The 21,234-nt window shown below is 43.2% G+C and overlaps 1 protein-coding gene across 2 annotated transcripts in view; it reads right to left on the reverse strand.

The window, feature by feature from the left end:
* Positions 1–21,234, reverse strand: part of Pank1 (pantothenate kinase 1) — a 67,340-nt gene that overhangs the window by 7,505 nt on the left and 38,601 nt on the right. For both annotated transcript variants that reach the window (XM_021152494.1, XM_021152495.2), the window contains exons 3-5: positions 9,032–9,285; positions 3,767–3,943; positions 3,156–3,279 (exon numbers count right to left, since the gene is read on the reverse strand). In XM_021152494.1, the coding sequence (XP_021008153.1) occupies positions 3,156–3,279; positions 3,767–3,943; positions 9,032–9,285 (555 nt within the window). The remainder of the gene's footprint in view (positions 1–3,155; positions 3,280–3,766; positions 3,944–9,031; positions 9,286–21,234) is intronic.

Genomic DNA, 21,234 nt, shown 5'->3' on the forward strand with positions numbered 1-21,234 from the left:
CCTGAAAAAAAAAAAATCAAAATCTTGCTAGTGTATGCAATGGTGTTAGCGTTTGGAAGCTGATTATGGGATGGATCCCCAGATATGGCAGTCTCTAGATGGTCCATCAAAAAAAAAAAAAAAGAAAAAAAGAAAGGTGATCAAAACACCAGCAGCATCTAGAGTGCTAAACAGCTATTATAAATGCTGAAGTACAAATATCGCAATCTTAAGACACACGGTGTAATAGTGAGAGGCAATATTTTCAGTGGTGCTTATCTGACGCACGTGTAGACCGATAATGATGGTAGATGTAAAATGTCTGACTTTTTTTTTTTTAAGCTAAAAAGAGGAGTCGAGGAAAGAGAGAAAAGAAAGGTAGACAGGCATATGTGTGGTCTTGGAAACTGATCAGAATGAACTGCCAGATGCAGGGGAGCCTTTTACTCTCTCTCCTTTATGAATGCTTAGAAATTTCCATAATAAAACCCGAGACAAACAAAGCAGGATGCAGAATGGTATGTAGTGGGTAGATTGTACAGTTTTCAATTATTCCTTAGCGGATTCTTCCAGAGGATCTATCTGGGTTTGATTCCCAGTACCCACAAGCTGGTTCACAACTGTGAGTCCAGGGCATCCAACTCCTTTTTTTCTAATCTCTGTGGGTGCTACACAAACACAGAACACAGACTGTGGGACTACACACACGCAGCACACATGTAGCACACAGACTACATGCAGTTGAGACACCCATACACATATGAAAAATTAAAAAAGAGAGGGGGGGGGACAATGTTCTGCAGAGCTTGTTGTCTTTGAAAGCATATTATTTCTCCTGTGCCATATAAAACAGAATAAAAACAACCCAAAATCTGAAAACAAGTGGACCTTCTCTAGTGGGGTTCAAGCTGAGATGAGTGTAGAAGTGGACTTACTTCTCTGACTCCTTTCTGCTATCTTCGAGTCTCTGAATTATCTGTTCAAAACTAAATAAAAGGAGCAACGCAGGTGGCTGAGAGAGAGATGACATCAACAGCCTTAGGGAGCTGTGAACCTTGAGTGTATGTAACAATATCGACTGTCCAAACAAGAACTGCCCACAGGTGCCATAGTGGAAGTTTCTTGTGGGAGCAACCTACTGCGTTCAGACTGGATTTGAGGTGCACTTCACAGGAGAAAAGTCACATCTGAAACTATACACCTGGTCAAAACGTGTGCCTAGGGAGGTCATAGGCCCTAGTTGGGAAGCTATTTTTGCTAGGTGGATATAATGTGCCTCTCAGATTATCTTCTAAACAGCTGTTTGTGCCCATGGACTAGTATTGACGTCAGCTTTAGTCAGAAGAGCTTCTTTTTGTGGATGCTTGTAACTGGTCACTGTGCTGAGAATAAATGACTGTTGAATGTTCTAGCATAAATAAGGTACTCCCCTCTAAGGCTCATGGAATATAGTGGGAGAAGGAATGGCAAGATGTAAAAGCCAGAGGAAGAGGGTGAGGGCACTGCTAAAATCCAGGCTGTTGCACTATTCCATTCATGGCAGCTTTGATACCTTGCACAAGATCGGGCCTAGCATCCTGTCATGGAGTTGGGTCCTACCTCTCCCTGAGGATTTATACAGTCAATGGCCGATGGAGAACGGACCAACATTGTCTTCATTGCTGTGGCCACTGGTTAAGAGCCCAAGCTCTTGGAAATAAACCTTCACCAATGCTTCTGTTGCCTCACCCAAAGGGATTATGATACCTGTGTTTAATAGAACTGGCTCACTCCAGCCAACTGTGGGGCAGGAGGGGACTCTGGAAAGCAGGGGAAAGGCCACAGTTGCTCAGTGGGGCAAAGATTTGTCACTCTGCAACTGACCTTTGAGAGTCATGAACACAGCCAACCTACCCACATGTTAGTCTTACAGCTTGTTTGGCTACTTGGAAAAACACCATGCAGAGGTTAATACTAGAAAAATAAACCCGGATTTCCAGTGCATCTCATGACCAAAGTGGACTTTGAGAAGACATGTCTCGGGAGCCTGATCACCAGCTTCCTATTTAAACCCAGGTGGACTAGGGACTGCCAGTAAGTGCTGACTGCTCTCCAGGTGACAGGAACATACTCTACTCAGGGTTGTGTGTGTGTGTGTGGGGGGGGTGTCTCTTTTTGTAACCACAAAGCTCAAATCCAGAACGAGCATGAAAACAGACACACAAACAAACAGAAGTGCTTTGTACCCTAACACTGCTTGGCAGCGACTCCACAGATCCCCTGGAGCTGCAGTTAAGGGCAGCCGTGAGCAACCAGTCATGGTTGGATGCTGGGAAACCAAACTCAAGTCCTCTGCAGGAGAAGCACGTGCTCTTAACTACTGACCTGTCTCTCTAGCTCTCAAAAAGGCTTTGAAGTACCTTTAAAATCTCATTTTTTGATCTAGGTAGTGACTGTGTGTGTGTGTATAATATTTATGATACTTATGATTTGAACTATCTTTTGCATGCATGTCATATTTCTATTACAAACTGCATATTGACCTACTGTGCTTCGTATACATCTTTCCTATTACCTGTTTCACTCTTTTGCTTGTCGTCCTAACATGTCTCAAGGAGAGGACGGTTCTACTTCTCAACCCTTGTTCCTTAAAGAGGGGTTGCACTTTTCCCTTTCCCAAAAGAACTTAGCAATCTTTCAAAACTTGTTAATAAACCTATGTCTGTCCTCAGTGCTACGTTCTCCTTACGCCTGGGGGCTCTGGCTGGCCTTGGCTGTCGCAAGCTCTCTGTGCTTTGATAGCCCTGTACAATGCTGCTTGAACTCCATGCCACAAGGCAACACTGTAAAGAAGCTGAAAGCAGAGAGAAAGAATATCGAGTATTGCGGGTGGAAGCATTTTCTTGTTCGGATATCTGTGCATACACCCAGGGCTTTTCTCACATCTCCATGGTCCACGGCAGTAATGGCAGTTAGAGAGAATGGAAGGTAGACTGGAATTTTAACCTGCTTCCATGCGGGTATTCATTGAAAAGTAAATTCTAATATCTCCCCTCTCACTCGCTGTACCCTTCTCATGTTTGAGAAGGTGTAACCACCTAATAAAGGGCAAGTTTCCTGAGAATGACAACAGTTCTTATATTGCCAAAGATGATGCAGGGGGGTGGCCTCTGGCCGTCTCAGGGTTCAAGCCTTACCTCATTCAGTGCACACATCCGAGCAATGGAGCCAATGTTGTTGGTGATGGTGACCAATGTGGCCCGGGCGAGGTCTTCTTTGCTGATGGACTCTCTCTTTTCTTTGCTCATCATGTTGCCAAAGCTATGTTGGGAATATCATTGAGAGTGTCAAAGTCATCCCCAGGCAGGACCCAAGCTTCCACCAAGGTACTCTGGGAAGCACTATGAATAATCCTCCGGAGAGTCAAATGAGCGGACTCCGCTCACGGCTTATAAGCAGACAGTATTACACTATGAATAGCTGGCTGCCTCCTTCTTAGCAAGGGACAGAGTAGTATGACTATTAACGGGAGAGAAACTTGTAATGCTTCTAGACTAGAATGGAATGGGAGAAACCATGGGCCTTTTCCAGAACCTTCTTTCAAAGTTGCCTTATCTTAAGCACAAGTATCCAGCGGCAAAGGTTTCAGCGCTTCACTAAGGACAGGAATCAAGTCTGAGGTCTGACATGATAGATATTTGCACCAGGCTGGTAGGCTGACATGTATGTGAAAAAGCTAGATGAATGGTCCGGGCAGAGAGCCTGTTTTGTGTGGATTCTCTACAGCTCCTAGCCACTTAGTCTCTACCTTGATGCTACAGCAGATCCTTGAAGGCCAAATCGCTCATAGTCTCCTCCGTAAATGTCCTTCACCAGCTTATCCACATTGGTGCTGTCGCCTTTAGCTGCCATGTCCAGAGCTTCTTCAAAGGTCTCACAACCAGTCAGCAAGCAACATAGGCCTAGGAATGTCCCACCTCCAAGACTGAAGGAACAATAAGGTTGATTTTTAAAATTGTCGCTTTGTGATATGCCCATCCAAGTCCCCAGCTACATCAAGACTATTAATATGGATTCATAAAAATGCAGAAAGACAAAGGGGCGCCTTGGTGAAGAGCAGCGGGGCACCTGAGTCAGGGGCCAGCGTTATAACCGAACTTAAGGGTGGACTGGATCAGAAAAGAGGGCAGCGGGTATGATTAATCATCAAGGAAAACATGCCCCTAAATTTGAGAATAAAATTGAAAAGGACTCTCACTGATTTCTGTTGTGAGACCTTCAGCCAGCTACTAGCCTAAGTGTGGTCTGCCAGCCTAAGTTCAGTGTGCTCACCTTTGAAAGGCGTCAAATCATGGCTTCTTCTGTTTGGGTAGTCTGATAGCAGCACGGTACCAGTGAAATGGATGATGTCAAACATCACATTCGACTGAATGCAAATTCACAGGGGACGCTATGTTCATACTTCCTGACTACAGAGCCAAGGCCCCGGGATGACAAAGTCGACTCGTGGCTCTGCCCCAGCCGCGAACCCAGGAGGCCTTTCCTGACCCTACTTCTCTAGAGTATTCATCTCAATCTACCTCGGAAACTTTGAGAGAAAACTACTGCCTCCCTAGTAAAATAATGTTTTCTACTAGTCTTTGGGAAAGGGCGTTGCTTATTTCTAATTACCACCCAACAGTAAAAGCAAAAAAAAAGTCACAAAACGGTTTCAAGGATGACGAATGTTCTAAAAGCTTTCCATTATTTCAAAGGCTTTGGTTCCAAAATAGTCCTTGTTGTCAAATTTAGAATTAATTATAGTAGCTGAGAATAAAATTAATTCCATATCAATATCAAAGCTACCCGGTATCATGAAAACACAATTCAGGGAACTAAACTAACACAATTCAGGGAACTAAACTACAGGTAGGAAAGTCATGGCAGGAAAGAGAGCCTCAATTCTTTGCTACTGCTAGCAAAGTGTTCTCTCTGATTTACCATGATGATAAATAGGGAAGAGTCATCTGCTCCCATCAACTGGTTCTGAAGCTTCAAAGAGCTACTAGTCCAAGGGGGAGAGGGGGAGAGAATTTGGACACCATGTTTTAATTGTAAGGGTGAGTAGGAAGATTAGCAGAAGAAAATGTATGACAAATTATACTGATTATCAATAACTGTTACCAAGAAGACACCAGACTATAGACAGGCACATAGTTTTGAAAGTTGCATTTAAAATAAAGCTGTGTCATATTCTCAGACTGTGATTCTTAGACAGAAAAAAATTCTTCAACTCCAAAAAGAGTTCTTTTTCAAGGGCCATATATGTCATTGTGTACAACCAGTAAAATCTACATGTCACGGGTCTGGCATTATGAGATCCCAAGTGAACCAAGAGGCACATACAAAGACAGTCTACCTTCATCTGCACCGCAAACCCCACAGTGGGTTTAATGAGATTGGGTGCTGCGTATGTGTGCTGCCTACATTTTTTTTTGTTTGCTCCCTAAATACATTTTTTAAAAAGTCTGTTGGAATTTTCAGCTTCGACACTTTTTGCCCCTGATAATCTCTGTTTGAACAATCAGGCATCCACCAGGACCAAGGCATTCAACCACCATGTAGGCATCTCAAGACATTGGCTGACTTAGAAAGAAGGTAACGCATTCATGGATGTGTTGGTATAACTGAGAGTGGGAAGGAGGAAGAGAAAATGGTTCCAGACAAGAAGCTGACTAGGAAAGCAGGCGTGTACCTGTACAGCTGGGGCTGCAGACAGGGGAGAGGAACGTAACGTCACAGGAGGGCCAGGCTCTCCTAGCACTTGTCCTTACTCTCGACCTTCTTATTTAGTTAAGGCACTTCCTTGCTCACAAGTTTCTTCTGGCAGACATGCAGAAAAACATCCTCAGTATATCAGAGGCAAAATATATAGATAAGAAAGGGCATTGGATACTATCACTGTCCGTCCGTGAGAAGAAATCTTGTTACTCAGTTTAGAAATTGAATTGGCAATGCCTGCTGAGCAGTGCCCATCGATGGGCATTCGAGTGTATTCCCTTAAAATAGACTCCTGAATGACCAGGAGAGATGCACTGTTCCTTCCACTGAGGTTACACAGTTATTTTCTTCTTTTTAATAGACTATATGCTGTAATGTACTCATTTTCCACTGATTTTCATACATAGAATTGGATTTGTGTTGGGGAGAAAAAATGCCTAATCTAGGAAGCAGTGAAAGTATACAAAATTGACCATTTAAAACATGTTAATGGGAAACGGATACCATGAGGTAACATGGCTTTTTACAAACACTTACTGGGGAGGTGGCCCCATTGGTGAAGTACTTGACAAGCAGGAGTGAGGACTTGTGTCCCAATCCCTAGCAACTATGTAAAGATTTGGGCATGATCATGCATGCACGCATGCACACATGTGCCTGCACGAACTCGAGCGCACGCGTACACACACACACACACACACACACACACACACACACAAATACAGGCTATGAATGGTGTGCTGTGGAAAACTCAAGGTAAGTTCTGGCTGCATAGTGAGACACTGCCTCAAAAAAAAACAAAATAAAAAATGAAATCCACCAAAATAACAACAAGAAGCTAACAAGAAAAAAAAAAGCAACATCATACAAGAAAAGGCAGAATTAACAAACACCTAGGGTTGCATCTCTCAGTTTATGAGAAGCAAAAAAAACTTTTAAAGTTCACACCATTTGCTCACATCAGTGGTCCCCAAGGGTCTAGGAAAACAGCTCAATGGGGGAGAGCTTGCTTAACACCAGTGCTCCCAATGTCTGGGGATACAGCTCAGTTGTAGTGAGCTTGCATATTAACACCAGTGGTCCCCAAAGTGTGTCTTAGATACTAATTTTTACCACTCTCCCTAACTGTGTACATCTTCTGTTTTCTAACATATCACAAGAGAAACTTCTGGGCTGGAAGTGGTGGCACACACCTGTAATGGTAGCACTTGGGAGGCTGACACAGGAGGCTCACAAAGGGCAGTCATCAATACCTTCTGCAGGTACTCCTTATGTGTGAAGAAGCCACACCCCACAATTAGCTCCTTAGCAGCTTCTCAAGGTGATACAGATTCCTGGAGCCTGCACATCTGAGGCTGGGTCTGTGATATCATTCATTAGCTACTGTGTATGCATCAACAAAAGGGTGACTATTTCTAACTGGAAAATGTGTAGCTTGTTAGTGCCTGGAGAGCAGATTTACCAACTCAATTGCTCCTAGGAGAAGTCTGTAGTTATTAGAAAACTTACACCTCGGCCAGGAGAACACTCTAAGGTAGATCTGTCTAGCTGAGTATCCCTAGTCTGACACTCCTGGTGGTCCTAGTGAGACCATGGCATCAATGTTTGTTCCTGGCCAAGCAAGTAAGCCACTATATTCTTAATAAAAAGATATATGCTGTGCCAGGAACTGTGGTGGGCATCTTTACTCCCAGGACTCAGGGGGAAGAGGCAGGTGGATCTCTGTGAGTATGAGGTCAGCCTGGCTTACATGATGAACTCCAAGGCCAGTCAGGGCTGCACAATGATAATGATAATGACAATGATATTAAATTAAATAAATAAAATCACAACTAAAAAACAAAAAGGTGTGTGTGCCTGGTAGCAGTTTCTAAACATATCAGATACTACATTCTGAACCCACACAGGCTTCAGTGTGTGTGTATGCACCAGGGTTTCTCAACTGTAGCAACCCTGGTTTAGGGGGACTTTATATATCTTCTGCTATTGGAGGATCTTCCCTAGGCATTACCAAATTTTATCAGTATCCCTGACTTCAACCTACTATGTACTGTTGGGTCCCACCTCCAACTGTAACAGCTAGAAATGTCTTAAGACGCTGGCTACCATCACCTTCCCCAGGGATAGAGAGAGACACTAACTGCTCAACCCCAGTTGACCAAAGAAAGAAACATTGAAAGGGCGGAGCTTTCCTGCTACAGGTGAAGCATGCTACAGAGTTCTCAGTGCTGGAAGCAAAACAAACCAACAAACAAATCAAGCAACACCTTTCATGGCAGAAATGAGAACCCTGGGGTCCAGACAAGTAACGAGCCATGTTCATCTGTCAGTACTGTTGGCACCAACAACGAATGGTCTCAACACCATATGCTAAGGACACACTGCATGGCACCAGTCCTTTTTAGTTCCTCTAAAGACAGGTTTTTATGGTCTAGTAAGTTGAAGGAATGCTTCTTACCAAATCAGCCTAATTTCGTTCACAGTGGGCTCTCTTAATGACTTTTGACAACAGGTCCTTCGGCCATGTTGAGCTGCCCATTGACAGGAAGCTGAGCCTGTTTGCCCTACATGGGTCTTTGAGTGCAAGAATAGATAATAAATAAAAACAAATAAAAAAGCTATGAAGTATTCTGACCACCAGGGGTCGCAGGGCTGTATTCTGATACCCTGCATCCCAACACCTCTATGAGCTGCTCTGACTCCTCGCTTACCTGAGAAGAGGAAAACCATTCCTTGTAAGCCTTCTGTTTGCTGGTTGGAATGATATGCTGTTTCGAGCCATCTTTCCTGCCTTGAGACCACAAAGGTTCCAAGAGAAAGTTTCTGTGAAGCGTCTCTGACCAATCCAAGGCTGGCTGGCAGTCTCTGCCATCCTACGGGCACTCAGTACACCTACAGGCTGGCAAACTAATGTGCGCCACCCTCCTTCACCCAACCTGAGCAGGACACCTCCAGTAGACATAGATCTTATGCTATTAACCTTACCATGAATCAACTTCTTCTCCTCTGATGTATCATCCAGTAAACTGGTTATTGGCTCATGTCTATACACCCAGCACTCAGGGGGCAGAGGCAGGATTGTGAGGCTTATACACTAAGCTTCAGGATAGCCTTAACTACAAGGGAAGACCCTGCATCTGAAACCAAACGAAAACTAACATCCAATAAACTGCTCCTTGGCAATACAGGAGCCCAACGTAGTTCTTTTTAAAAAAATGTATTCGATGATAATAACCTTTTACTAGATACTGCTCATCAAGAATTAGGCATGGTTTAAGCATGAAGAGGCTCTCCTGGTGGAGAGCATGTTTACCTGGTCCCCGTCACTCTTTTGTAGTTGTCCTTGGAGTACACTGCCAGGATGCTGACGCCTGAGCCCATGTTAACCAGCAACATAGGGTATGGGTTATCCAAACAGTATGGCTTTTTTTGACACAACTCGGGATTTGTGGGGTTTTCGAAATAGTAACATTCTGGCTTGCCATTGAAGCCAACCGAGTCAACATAAAGAAGGCCCTGAATCAAACAGTCCAGCTCATCCAGTTTATGCAGCTGCAGGTCCGCAATCTACGAGAGAACAAAACCCTGTTAGATGCTGTAGTCTAATACGTGGTTCGAGGCGACTGGGAGGTGTGTGCTCTCTATAAGATTCACTTTCAAAGCCAAGAAATGCACTCAGAACCCCCTCCAGCGTGAAAGAGTACGGACCAGCAGTCATAGCCAGAAAAATAGCTGTGCTACACAAACAAGAGCTGCCTGGTTGTCAGGAAAGCACTCATTAGCATGTAGACTGGTGGCCTGGATGTGGGCCTTTGTTTTAACTCTCAGAATCTGTGACCATGGTCTCATGATGAATCATCCCAATGGAGCCTAACTCTAATGGCAGGAGACACACACAGGAAAGGTCTGAAAGCTAGAGGAAGAAGCCTTTGAAGAAGTAGACAGATATCTTAGTGTTGCACTCTGATATCTGGGGTACAAAGAGTAAACAGACCCTCGAAAAGGCAACCAGTGTAATCTCCCCACGACCTCTACAGAACTGTGTTGATCCCAAGGCTTTAACTGAGGGCTGTCAACCTCAAGAATTTTGATGGAAGACATCTCTGTAGTCATAAGCTGCCAAACATGTTGTCACAACAGTGAAGAGTGGTCATTGCAGTAGAATATTCAGAAGCGAATGAGAATCCTACATATGTGTGACAGAATATGGGGTCAAAAGGCCTGGGAGTGGAAAAGAGTCCCCTCTGAGTCCACAAAGCCTCTTGCCACACTTGGCTCTGGAGCAGCTGGGCCTGCCTTTGAACTCCAGGTCTAAAACTTAACTTAACAGGGGTTATCTGGGGTGAGTTATTTGGCTTCTCGGTGTTGCTGTGAAGATTCCATGATACTCTCTGCATGGCACCCACCACACACAACAGGCTTACTAGCTAAGTGGCCCAGGATTGTCCTTTCAGAGGTCTATGAGGTAAGACATCCTCTTCTTGGGGACAGAAAGAGAGGTTGGTCAAATATATGTGATAAAAAAGAAGAAAGGGAGGCTATTTGGAGAGGAGGCAGGTCAGCCAGAGACAAGCGGGAGATGGGACACCATGGAGAAGAAGGTTAATATGAACAGATAAACCCTCCTCCACCACTCTAGATACAGAGAACAAAGGGCTGTTGGCTGGTCTGAGCAGCTAGTAGCCATCCTGTATCCTTAAAAGTTTAATTCCTAATACTGCTGCCTCAGGTCCAAGTTGGTGATTATTTTCCCTGACAACAAACAAACAAACAAACCAAAAAAAGGACTAGGGCTGTAGTCAGTGTAGAGTACAACATGCATGAAGCCCTTGGTTCAACTCCCAGTACTGAAAAAATAAATCTATGAAGTGATGGTTTGATTCACACACACAAACAGACACATAGACACATAGACACAAGACCCACAGACAGACAGACACACACACACACACACACACGCACACACGCACATGCACACACAACGGAAACAAAAAACCAGAAGAATCCCATGAGGCTGGACTAGTGGCATGTCTGCAGTTCCAACACTAATGATGTTGACAGGGGGACATCATTAGTTCAAGACCTGCCTTGCCTATTCAGCTGCTAAAATAATATAAAGCAAAACAAAAACAAAAATACCCCAAAACCAAAAGTTACCATCATGGACAAAAAAAAGTACAAGTAGGTTGTGTTAGCCTTACTCAATGGTCGGAATAAGACATTAGGTGAATTTCTGTAAGTGACACACTAGCAACTAGCAGACATCTCCCCGTGATTCTGTTTTCATCTTCTTTGCTACTGCTGTTCATGGGGCTTGGGGAAAAAATCAACACAAATGCTAGATAGACTTATATACTCTACTTTTAAAAAAAAGACATTTTTGTTGTTATTGTTACAAAAGGTAATAAAGAGCTACATCCTGGAAGATGGTTTGGGCCATAAAGGATTCAAGTTTGGGTTCTCCAGCACTCAAGTTTAAAAGGGTAGGCATTATGGCTTCAGACATGCAATCCTAGCTTTTGAGAGGTAAATTCATGAGGATCCCCCGAGCTCACTGGTAGGCTAGCCTTACTGAGTCTATATGCTCCAGACTCAGTAAGAGACCGGCCTCAAAAACAATAAGGTGACCAATACTAGTGTGGGCATTATGTGTTACATACTGTGGGCCCACTTGCCCACACATCCCACACACAGACATGACTATAAGGTGACATATGCATGTAAGGTGACAGCTCCAAGGAAACTTGACTTCCTGTCACTCATCTGGATTTTCTACTTAACGTTGACAGAATTCTGTAAGTGCGCTACAGAATCAGAATAGGTCACCGGCCAGGTGACAGAAGGACTATTGATACACAGAAATAAGCATTCAAAGTGGCCCAAAGCTAATGCATCCCATGAATGTTTCCAAATCTTTCATTTTTATCAAGTATTGAAATGTTTCAATGAGATACACACCATTTATATTCTAAGAGGCATCAATGACAATGCTATGGGTAGAGAAGTGTCCAGAGGCCTGAAAAACTAGAGGGGACTCCCACAGCAGGGTACATATTATATCTTCTGATCTTCTTGGTTCCTCAGCCTGAAACCTGCATCTCTGGTCACAGCCTGGCACCTCAGAGGTGCCTTGGTTCTGCACTAAAGACTGCTCTTAGTCACTGCTTAATACACACTTAGTAAATGAACAGGGAAAGTTATCACCTCAAGGGTCAGCCCCAAGCTTAAAATGGTGATTGCATAAGCCAGTCTTAGAGATATAAATTAATCTGCTTAAATGTTAATCACAGGTTCATCAACAATATTGACAGCCACACCTAGAGCCAACATCATAAATATGGACAGAGACAATGTGTCCAGCTAGATGCCCTGAAACTACCCTGGGAGGAAGAAAATCCCTTGTCAGATAGAAGAAGGAAACACATCCAGCTTTGGTCTGAAACACTGTTTCCACCTTCCAAATACGGCAAAAGCAGAAAGCACACACATTTTCAGAAGGATAGATATTTTTTTGGAGCCTAAGGTCATGAAAGTCAAAAAAAAATAGTAAACATAGGTCACAGGTCACTTTTGTAGAGACCCTGCGGATAAAGGAGGGATTCCCAGGTTCAAATAGTGAGCCATACTGATAGCAGAGATGTCCAAATAGGTAATCTGAAATTCAGGATACTTGACAGTTTGTCTGTACACCTGGATTTACTTGGAGAAGAGCTTAAAACTGGTCTTTAAGATCCCAGCTACAGAGAAATGTTTGCCTTGGGCTGGAGTCTCCAGTCACGACAAAGATGCCAAAGGGGAGGGTGCCATGGACTGGCTAAAGGTAAAAGGCGGCCCAGGACTGTATCAGCAAGACGATCTGCTCAGGTTTGTAATTCACCTTCTGCAGGTGCTGCAGTGGGTGTGTCAATGGATCCAGCACTGCCTCAGGAGCCTATGCCTCAAGACCCAGCAGCTTTTCAAGCTGCTCTGGTTTAGATGTTGGGGGTTTTTGGTTGGTTAGTTGGTTGGTTGGTTGGTTGGTTGGTTGGTTGGTTGGTTGGTTGGTTGGTTAGTTGGTTTTCCTCTAGATTCCATGCTCTGGGAGCACGGTTCCCAGGGTGGTGATGAGCAGGTGGAACTTGCCCCAACTGGCTCTCAATAAGCACATGCAGCCCTGAAGAGTGCCTTCCCTGAAAACTGGAAGCTGACTGAGTTTGTTGAGTCTCTCTTGCCAAGAGAGTCCACTCCACCACCAGGGTATCATGATGTTGGACTTTTAAAGTCTGTTATGGTAGCTTATGCTTGTACTCCAGCCCTAGGAAGGCTGAGACAAGAGATCATCCTGAACTTCAAAGACAGATCCTATTAAAAAAAAATTCAAGGTCCCAAACTGCAAATAAAACATTTTTTTTCCTTAAAGGGAGAGTGAGAGGGGGAGGGGAGAGAGAGAGAGAGAAAGAGGAACAGAGAGAATAGGGAGGGAGAGGGGGAGGGAGAAGAGAGGACACACGAGGGAAGAGAGAGATAGAGAGAAAGAGAGGAGAGAGAAGGGGAGAGAGGGAGAGAGAGGAGAGAGAGGAGAGGGAGAGAGAGAGGAGAGAGAGAGAAGGAGAGAGAGAGAGAGAGAGAGAGAGAGAGAGAGAGAGAGAGTGTGTGTGTGTCTAGAGTAGGTGACTTGAATTCCTGAGCCTCCTGCCTCTGAAGTGCTGGACCATTATGCCCAACTACACTCTTCTCTATAAAGTTACACTGCCTGAGGCATTTTATTCTAGTAACCAAAAGTTGACTAATAAAACAATCATGCATATAGCTTAATTATAAGGCTACATTCTGAGAAATGTATTGGTAGGGAATTTCATCACTGTGCAAACAGCACAGAGCAAAGTTACACAAACGAAGTCAGTATAACATTCCTAGACAATAATCTTTGGGAATCTCTGTCCGCTATGTATGTTATTGTGAATAAACACTGTTATACAGCACATGGCTGTATATGTCCTCATCCTGATCTTGAATGGGCCTTGAATGATGGCAAATTTAATTACCAGAGCCAGCAATCGTGCCATGAAGTTTCCAGGAGTTTGAACACAGCACAGTAAGCAAGGTGGAGTGCAACAGTAGGCTCTGGGAGCAATAGCGTTTACTGATTCCTATGGTGTAATTCCTTCTGACCAAGGTCAATTGCAAAACCCCAAGCCAGCTTCACTAAATGCAGATACAGAAAGAGATGTGTTCCCGGAGCCTTTAAAGCCAGTAAAAGTGGGCTCTGGTTCCCCATTACTTGCAACTCTCAGCACTGAGAGGGGCCTGAGTTATTGTGTAAATTCATGGTGGAAAAGAACCCTCCAGCAAGCTGCCCTCTGACTCCCCAGGTACCCTGTTGTACACCCTTAACATATTCCACGTAAATAAAGTAAGTCTATTTTGTATTGTTAATGTGGAATGAATTTTGGCTTGAGATTTGGGGCAGGATTTCCAGCAATTTCTCAAATCTCCCCTAAACATATTTTTGCCATTTTGAACTACATATTCATGCTAAGCAGTGGTCTCAACATTGATGGTTATACAATCAAAGTATAAATCGTATGTCTGAAAATATTTAAAGATGTGCTGTGTCCTGCAGAATCAAACATTCAGTCAAGATTTAATCCAGCATGCAACATTAATCAGCACATTCATCTCCGCATCAAATTTGCTTTCCTTTTTAGTAAAGGTAAAATTATATGTATATTAAAGAATTGGTTGAAAATGATTGGGGGAGGGGGTGAGTGGAGAGATGGCTCCGTGTTTAACAGTATGCACTCCTCTGGGGGAGAACCCAAGTATGGCTCCAGGTATTAACACCCCACAGTTCACAAGGGCTTGTAACTCCAGCTCCACGGGATTCGAAGCCCTCTTTAAACCTTCAAAAGCACTCACATGCTCATTCCCTCCCCTCCCCCGCCCCCAAACACACACACACACACACATACAAATATACATAACTAAGAATAAATATCCAAAAATATAATTAATTTCTTACCAGTAAATATTTTATTTGAATGCCTATGCTACACACCTATATACATGGGATTGCAGAACAACTCCTTAGGGTGTTGGAGAGATGTAGCAGCAGTTAAGAGGACTAGCGGCTAAAGACCCAGGTGTGATTCCCAGCATCCATATGGCAGCTCACAACCATTTGTAACTCCAGGTCCAGAAGATCCAATACCCTCTCCTAGCCTCTGTGGGCAGCAGACATTGAAGGGTTTCTAGCCAGCCTGAGCATGGCTAACACGGATCTGGCAGACCTTGCTTTACCCCCAGTTCCCTCTGCCTCACTAAAAAACCATTAGATTACATTCCTAAATCTAGTATTAGATTACATTCCTAAATCTAGTCGCCAAGGTCCATTCCCTTATTTGCCCACTCCCCCCACCCCCCAAGGCTGACTTCCAAGGTCCAGCTATCAAAGTTTTAAATACAGCAATTGAAAACTGCCTTTTGGCTACCCTAATTAACATGCCCAATCTCAATTAGACACTTTATCCTAACACAGGGATTTTCTTTATACACTACCACTTGCCTCTGGGCCACAGCTCTCTATCCAAAGGCAGTCCTTTGTCCCTCTGGGGTAAATATCACCCCACTCCCCTACTTCTACACCCTCTGTCTCCCTTCTTTGTCTCTTATTCCCTGCCCTTTGTCTCTGAGCAAACAAATTTTTGTGCTAAGAATTTGGTCTTAGGGCGTCTTGTGCCGATACGGGTCCTTTCACATATGGTACACAGACATACATATAGACAAAATATCCACACACATAAATAAATAACTATTAAAATTTTAAAATTTAAACTTCGTAGGGGAAAAGGGGAGTCGTGAGTGGAAAGGTTTAGGAGACCACGCACGGTTAACAGTGAAGGCGCTGGTGTGGAGAATGCACTTGAGAACCACAGATGAGGAAAGAGGTGCATGATCGTTGCAGCTGCAGAGTGGAGAGAGCCGTGCCCATTACTGTCCGCAGCAAACCCACCCTACCTAATTGAAAGGGCCGTTTTCAAGAGTCGCATGAGATGGCTGCACTGAAATGTTTTCAAAATTACTCGTGACTAGTAAAATAACTCATGTCGTGGCTGGGGATACAGTTCAGTGGTAAAACACTTGCTTAGCATATGTGGAACCTGCTGAAAAAAAAAAAACAAGAACGCATATAATCTCAAGTTAAAATACGTTTAGGAGGCTGAGCAGTTGTGATGCCAGCTCTTGGAAGGCAGAAGCAGGGGGATCTCTGTGAGTTTGAGGCCAGCCTGGTCTACAAAGCAAGTTCCAGGGCAGCCAGGACTGTTACACGGGGAAATCCTGTCTTGAAAAAACAAAACAAACAAACAAACAAACAAAAAACTTTTGGAAACATTTCCATATGATGATTAATTTTTAGAGGGCAGAGCAAAGGCTCCTTATGTGCTAAATACAGGTAGGCAGGCTCTATTTGCAAGAGGATTTCCTTGCGTGTTTTAGGATCATTAGTCAAAGAGGTGGATTAGAGGTCAAGAGCACTGGCTGCAGAGTTCACACGTCAGCACCCATGTAATAAACTGGTTATGGCCCTGCTGTTACGCCAGCACCAAGTGGGCAGACACAGGAGGATCACTGGGGCTCATTGGCTCCAGGTTCAGGAAAAGACCCTGCCTCAAAGGAAAAAGAAGAATTGACATAGAACACTAGAGACCCTCCTCTGGCCACCCATCCACCCACAGGAGTATACACCACTACAAAGAACAACACACACCTGCTCCCTGGGAAGATTCTATAGACCTGTCCCTAAACTACTTTATATCACTTAACCACAGCAGAGAAATGAGTGGCCAAATATTCTATATATGTATGTGTTTATTTATTATAAATATTACAAATATTTGTAATATTAAATATTAATATATTTAATTTAACACATAGTAAATATATATATATACTATAATGAGCAAAATATAAATTCATGTTTTTGTTCATTTTCTTTCCTCTTCCTCTCATTTGTGTTTTTCATTTTGCTTTGTTTTGAGACAGGGTTTTACTGTGTGGTCTAGAACTACTTACGTTTTTCAAGCTGACTTTGAATTTAAGGGACTCTTCCTGCCTCTGCCTCTCTAGTGCTGGGTGGGATTGAAGCTGGGCTCCACCATGACAGACACAAAATATGTAACACATTTTACCTCCAGCATGCTTTTCAAAAGGACACTGGCTCCAAGAGTCAAATCATGATAGAAATGGTTATTTTATCAAACCAAAAGCAATATGCACATTAACTCTGAGTGACAGGGTGTAATTGGCAGGATTCTTTTTCTTTTCACAAGACAGACCTAAGAGAGGTGAGAGAGATACCTTTCAAGCAAGCTTAATGAATGAGAATGAGAATTCTAATCCCAAAGATAGTTTTTTTTTCTTCTGTATCCAATAAAAGAGACCAATTATGAGGTGGACCATCAAACTGGAAGAGAGTGGAGAATGTCATTATTTACAATATCTTACACCTGTAATACCACAAATCCATTCCCAGGTTAATAATGAGAACCAAGCTATCAAATATGCATAAATGATCTGCTTAGATGAGAAGTCACATGTTCAAAAGAGCCAATCTTACCCTTTTCTCTGGATTTTTCCACCCAACCTTTTTTACCTTGTTCCTTTACAAGGTTTTTCTTTTTTTCTTTTTGTTTTTCCCTTTGTGTAGGAGGGAGGTATATGCATGTTGCATGTGTGTATGCCTGTGAACGTGTGTGCAGACTAGATAGAGAAGGGCCTAGGGTACCTTCTATCACTCTCCACCATTTCCTGGCTAGGCTGAGAGTCAGCAGGCCTCAGCAAGCCTCCAGTCTATGGCACTCCCTCCCACCCTGGGTAGGGGTTACAAGTGCATGTGCAGCCACGCCTGGTTTCCTTACAGAGGTGCCTAGGAGCTGAGTTCCGTGTTTCATGGTTGCACAGCGAGCACTCTGGACTGCTAGGCTCCCAGAAAGTCTTAACATTGAAACCCATATAATGAAATCATCTTTTTCCCTGATTGCATCAGCCAAAGATCACCATCATCTTGTTCAAAGCATAGATCTTACTTTAAAAAAAAAAAAAAACAATCAAAAGAATATCTTCTAGTGTCTACTAATGTTAGCCTTGAACTGAACAAAACTCACACGTATCCTGTACAGAAAACAATGTGGACTCCTTTTCCTCTATATTTTCTGTTGTTCAGAATATGTTGCATTATTAATACTCTTGTTACGAGTATTAATACCCTTGTTAAGAAAAGTATGAAACATGGCAGATAATGAGATATGATAATAGGCAGATAAAATATCCCTCTACAAAATTAAACAAAATCTACACTGTTTTGTGGTGTTATGAATAACCAGATCATGTAGAGAGTCGTGTTTCAACAGTGGAAGTGTTTGTTGGTGTATCAATGTCATTTAGTACCTAACATTAATTTTATTTATCTGTTTGTTTGTCTGTGTGTGTGTGTGTGTGTGTGTGTGTGTAATAGTGTGTCTAATAGTGTGTGTAGAGATCTAACTACAAGTCACAAGAGTTGGGTCTCTCCTTCTACCATGAGGGTACTGAAGCCTGAACTCAGGCTGTCAGGCTCATTGGCAATCATCTTTACCCACTGAGCCATCTCACCAGTCCACAGCTTACATTAGCTTAGGTATCTATGTTCCAGCTTACTACATCACTAATTTTGAAAACTAATATGCACCAATCATAAATTTAAGTCAGGACTAGTGATGCATACTTGTAATCCCAGCACCTGAGAGGCAAAGGCAGGAGGATCAGGAGTTAGGTGACACTGTAAGATCCTGTCTCAAATAAGAATTTTGGTTAGGACCATGATCTTAATATGCTCAATAGAAAATAGTTGTTTTTTTTTTTAAGGGAAGTGGGGCTGGAGAGATGGTTGAGTGGTTAAAACCACTGGCTGCTCCTCCAGACGATCTGAATTTGATTCCCAGCACCTCATAGTGGATCACAACTGTAACTCAAATCCCAGGGAATCTGACCCTCATTTCTGGCCTCTATAGACACTGGTACTCAGACCTATATGCAGGAAAAAAACCCATACTCGTAAAACAAAACCTTTTAATTAAAACTGAAGAAAGAGACTCTACAAGAAAGAAATAATAAAATTGAAATAGAGCCTACTTGACTGAAAATATTTCATAGAAGAGTCTAATTTAATGACTATCACATCAGTTATAGGCTTTTTGGGTTATTCTAAATCAGAGTAGCAATTAACACTTCCTAAAAGTTTAGGTGCACCGGGCGTGGTGGCGCACACCTTTAATCCCAGCACTCAGGAGGCAGAGACAGGCAGACTTCTGAGTTCGAGGCCAGCCTGGTCTACAGAGTGAGTTCCGGACAGCCAGGGCTACATAGAGAAACCCTGTCTCAAAAAACAAAAAACAAGCCGGGCGTGGTGGCGCACGCCTTTAGTCCCAGCACTCGGGAGGCAGAGGCAGGCGGNTTTCTGAGTTCGAGGCCAGCCTGGTCTACAAAGTGAGTGCCAGGACAGCCAGGGCTACACAGAGAAACCCTGTCTCGAAAAAAACAAAACAAAACAAAACAAAAAACAAAACAAACAAACAAAACAAAACAAAAAGTTTAGGTGCATTTACTATTCTATGTACGATATAGTTGTCACAACTAACAACTGCCGAAGAGCTTTTATGTAGCCATAATAATGGAGTTCTCAAACTCCAAAAGCAGTGATTCTACAAACAACATGACTTTACAGGCATATGCTTCAAGGTTGGTCAAACCATTTAATGTGGAGAGGCATACATATATATATATATATATATTTTTGCTTTATTCCTGCCCCACCCCATGTGGGTGGGGGGTGGGGTGGGGGTGTTTATATGTGTGTATATCAGAGGGGCCAGAAGAGGATGTTGGATTTCCCAGGTGTGGAGTGACAGGTGGTTGTGTACTGCCCAGTGCGGGTGCCTGGATCCAAACTCTAGATCTCATGATTGAGCTGCAAGCATCCTTAACAGATGAGCCATCCCTGGAGCACCTAGAGCAGTGGCTCTCTCCTTCTAATACAGTTTCTCCTTATGTTGTGGTCACCCCCAGCCATAAAATTATTTCTTTGATACTTCATAACTGTAATGTTGTTGCTATTGTTATGAATTGTAATGTAGACATCTAATCTGTGACCCACTGAAAGGGGTCATGAAAGGGTTGAGAACCACTGCTTAGAGTATATCTTGACCCTTCCTAAATCTTCAACTTTCTAATCTACAACACCCAGGAGTTTGGAGTCTGGATAGCTTCATGCCTTAATAGTTACTAATGCATTTGACTAAAGGATTTATTTGACTGAAGTATTTATTACTCCTCCAGGTTTCTATTTCAGTGTTACCTCATCATACAGAGACCCTCCCAACACTTCCTATCCCTCTTACTTTGTCCCTATTTCTCCTTCATAATACAGATACACAGAGGCATAGACAAACACACAGATACACACACTCACACATACACACACAGACACATAGACACACAGGCACACATACACACACACAGACACACACATAAGAACACATAGACACACAGACACACAGACTCACACAGTAACACATACACACACAGACACATAGACACACAGGCACACATACACACACATAGACACATACACACACAGACACACAAACTCACACAGTAACACACACATACACAGAAACACACATTATAGACACACACACAGACAGACACACAGACACACACACTCACACAATGCATATTCACTTGTATATTTGATCATTGACCACAAGAGTAGTCAAGAGATTTGTTTTGTACATAATACTACTTGGCACATAGAAAGGGCATGATAAATTATTTGTTGAATAGATGAATAGCTGCACACAGAAAGAAGGCAGGAGAGCCTATCCATTCCCACAAACATTAGATACAAGCACATCATTTATTCCAACAGGACGCAGAAAGAAATCTTTCTCAATTTTGTCTTCACATTGGCCAACACCTATCATAGAAATATATTGATGGAAACAGCTTGGCCAAAGGGCTTAGCAAATACTCCAGTCTTGCCCCCTGCTCTGGTCTATTCATTAGGCTCCTCCGAGCACTGCCTGAAGGACTATATGACCTTTCTCCATGCAGAACCTTAAGAAACACACTTGCTCATGGCCAACACAGATTGAGTAACTCTTTCTCCTAGGCCATGAGTAAACCCTGCAGAGGGATGGAGGTGTGACAGAGGTTGCATAAAGCTGCCAGGTCACCTTGGTTCACTTCAGATCTCCAGTGCACAGACAGGATAGCATGTACTTGCGGGCTTGAGGAAATTACCACATTCCCACACAAAGTCAGCTCTCTTCTGAAGTTAAATGGAGTCCAAGCCCAGTTCTTACCCAGCAGGCATTACTCTACAAACACATATAAAGGGCCCGAGAGCCACAGAGCGATAATGTTATGACCAACCACTTCCAGTTTTTTTGTCCTGTATGCCTTCCCTGTCTTCTGTTCTGCAGATGATGAAATTGAGGC

This window comes from Mus caroli, chromosome 19, assembly GCF_900094665.2.
Source record: "Mus caroli chromosome 19, CAROLI_EIJ_v1.1, whole genome shotgun sequence".
In the NCBI taxonomy this organism is placed as follows: Eukaryota; Metazoa; Chordata; class Mammalia; order Rodentia; family Muridae; genus Mus; species Mus caroli.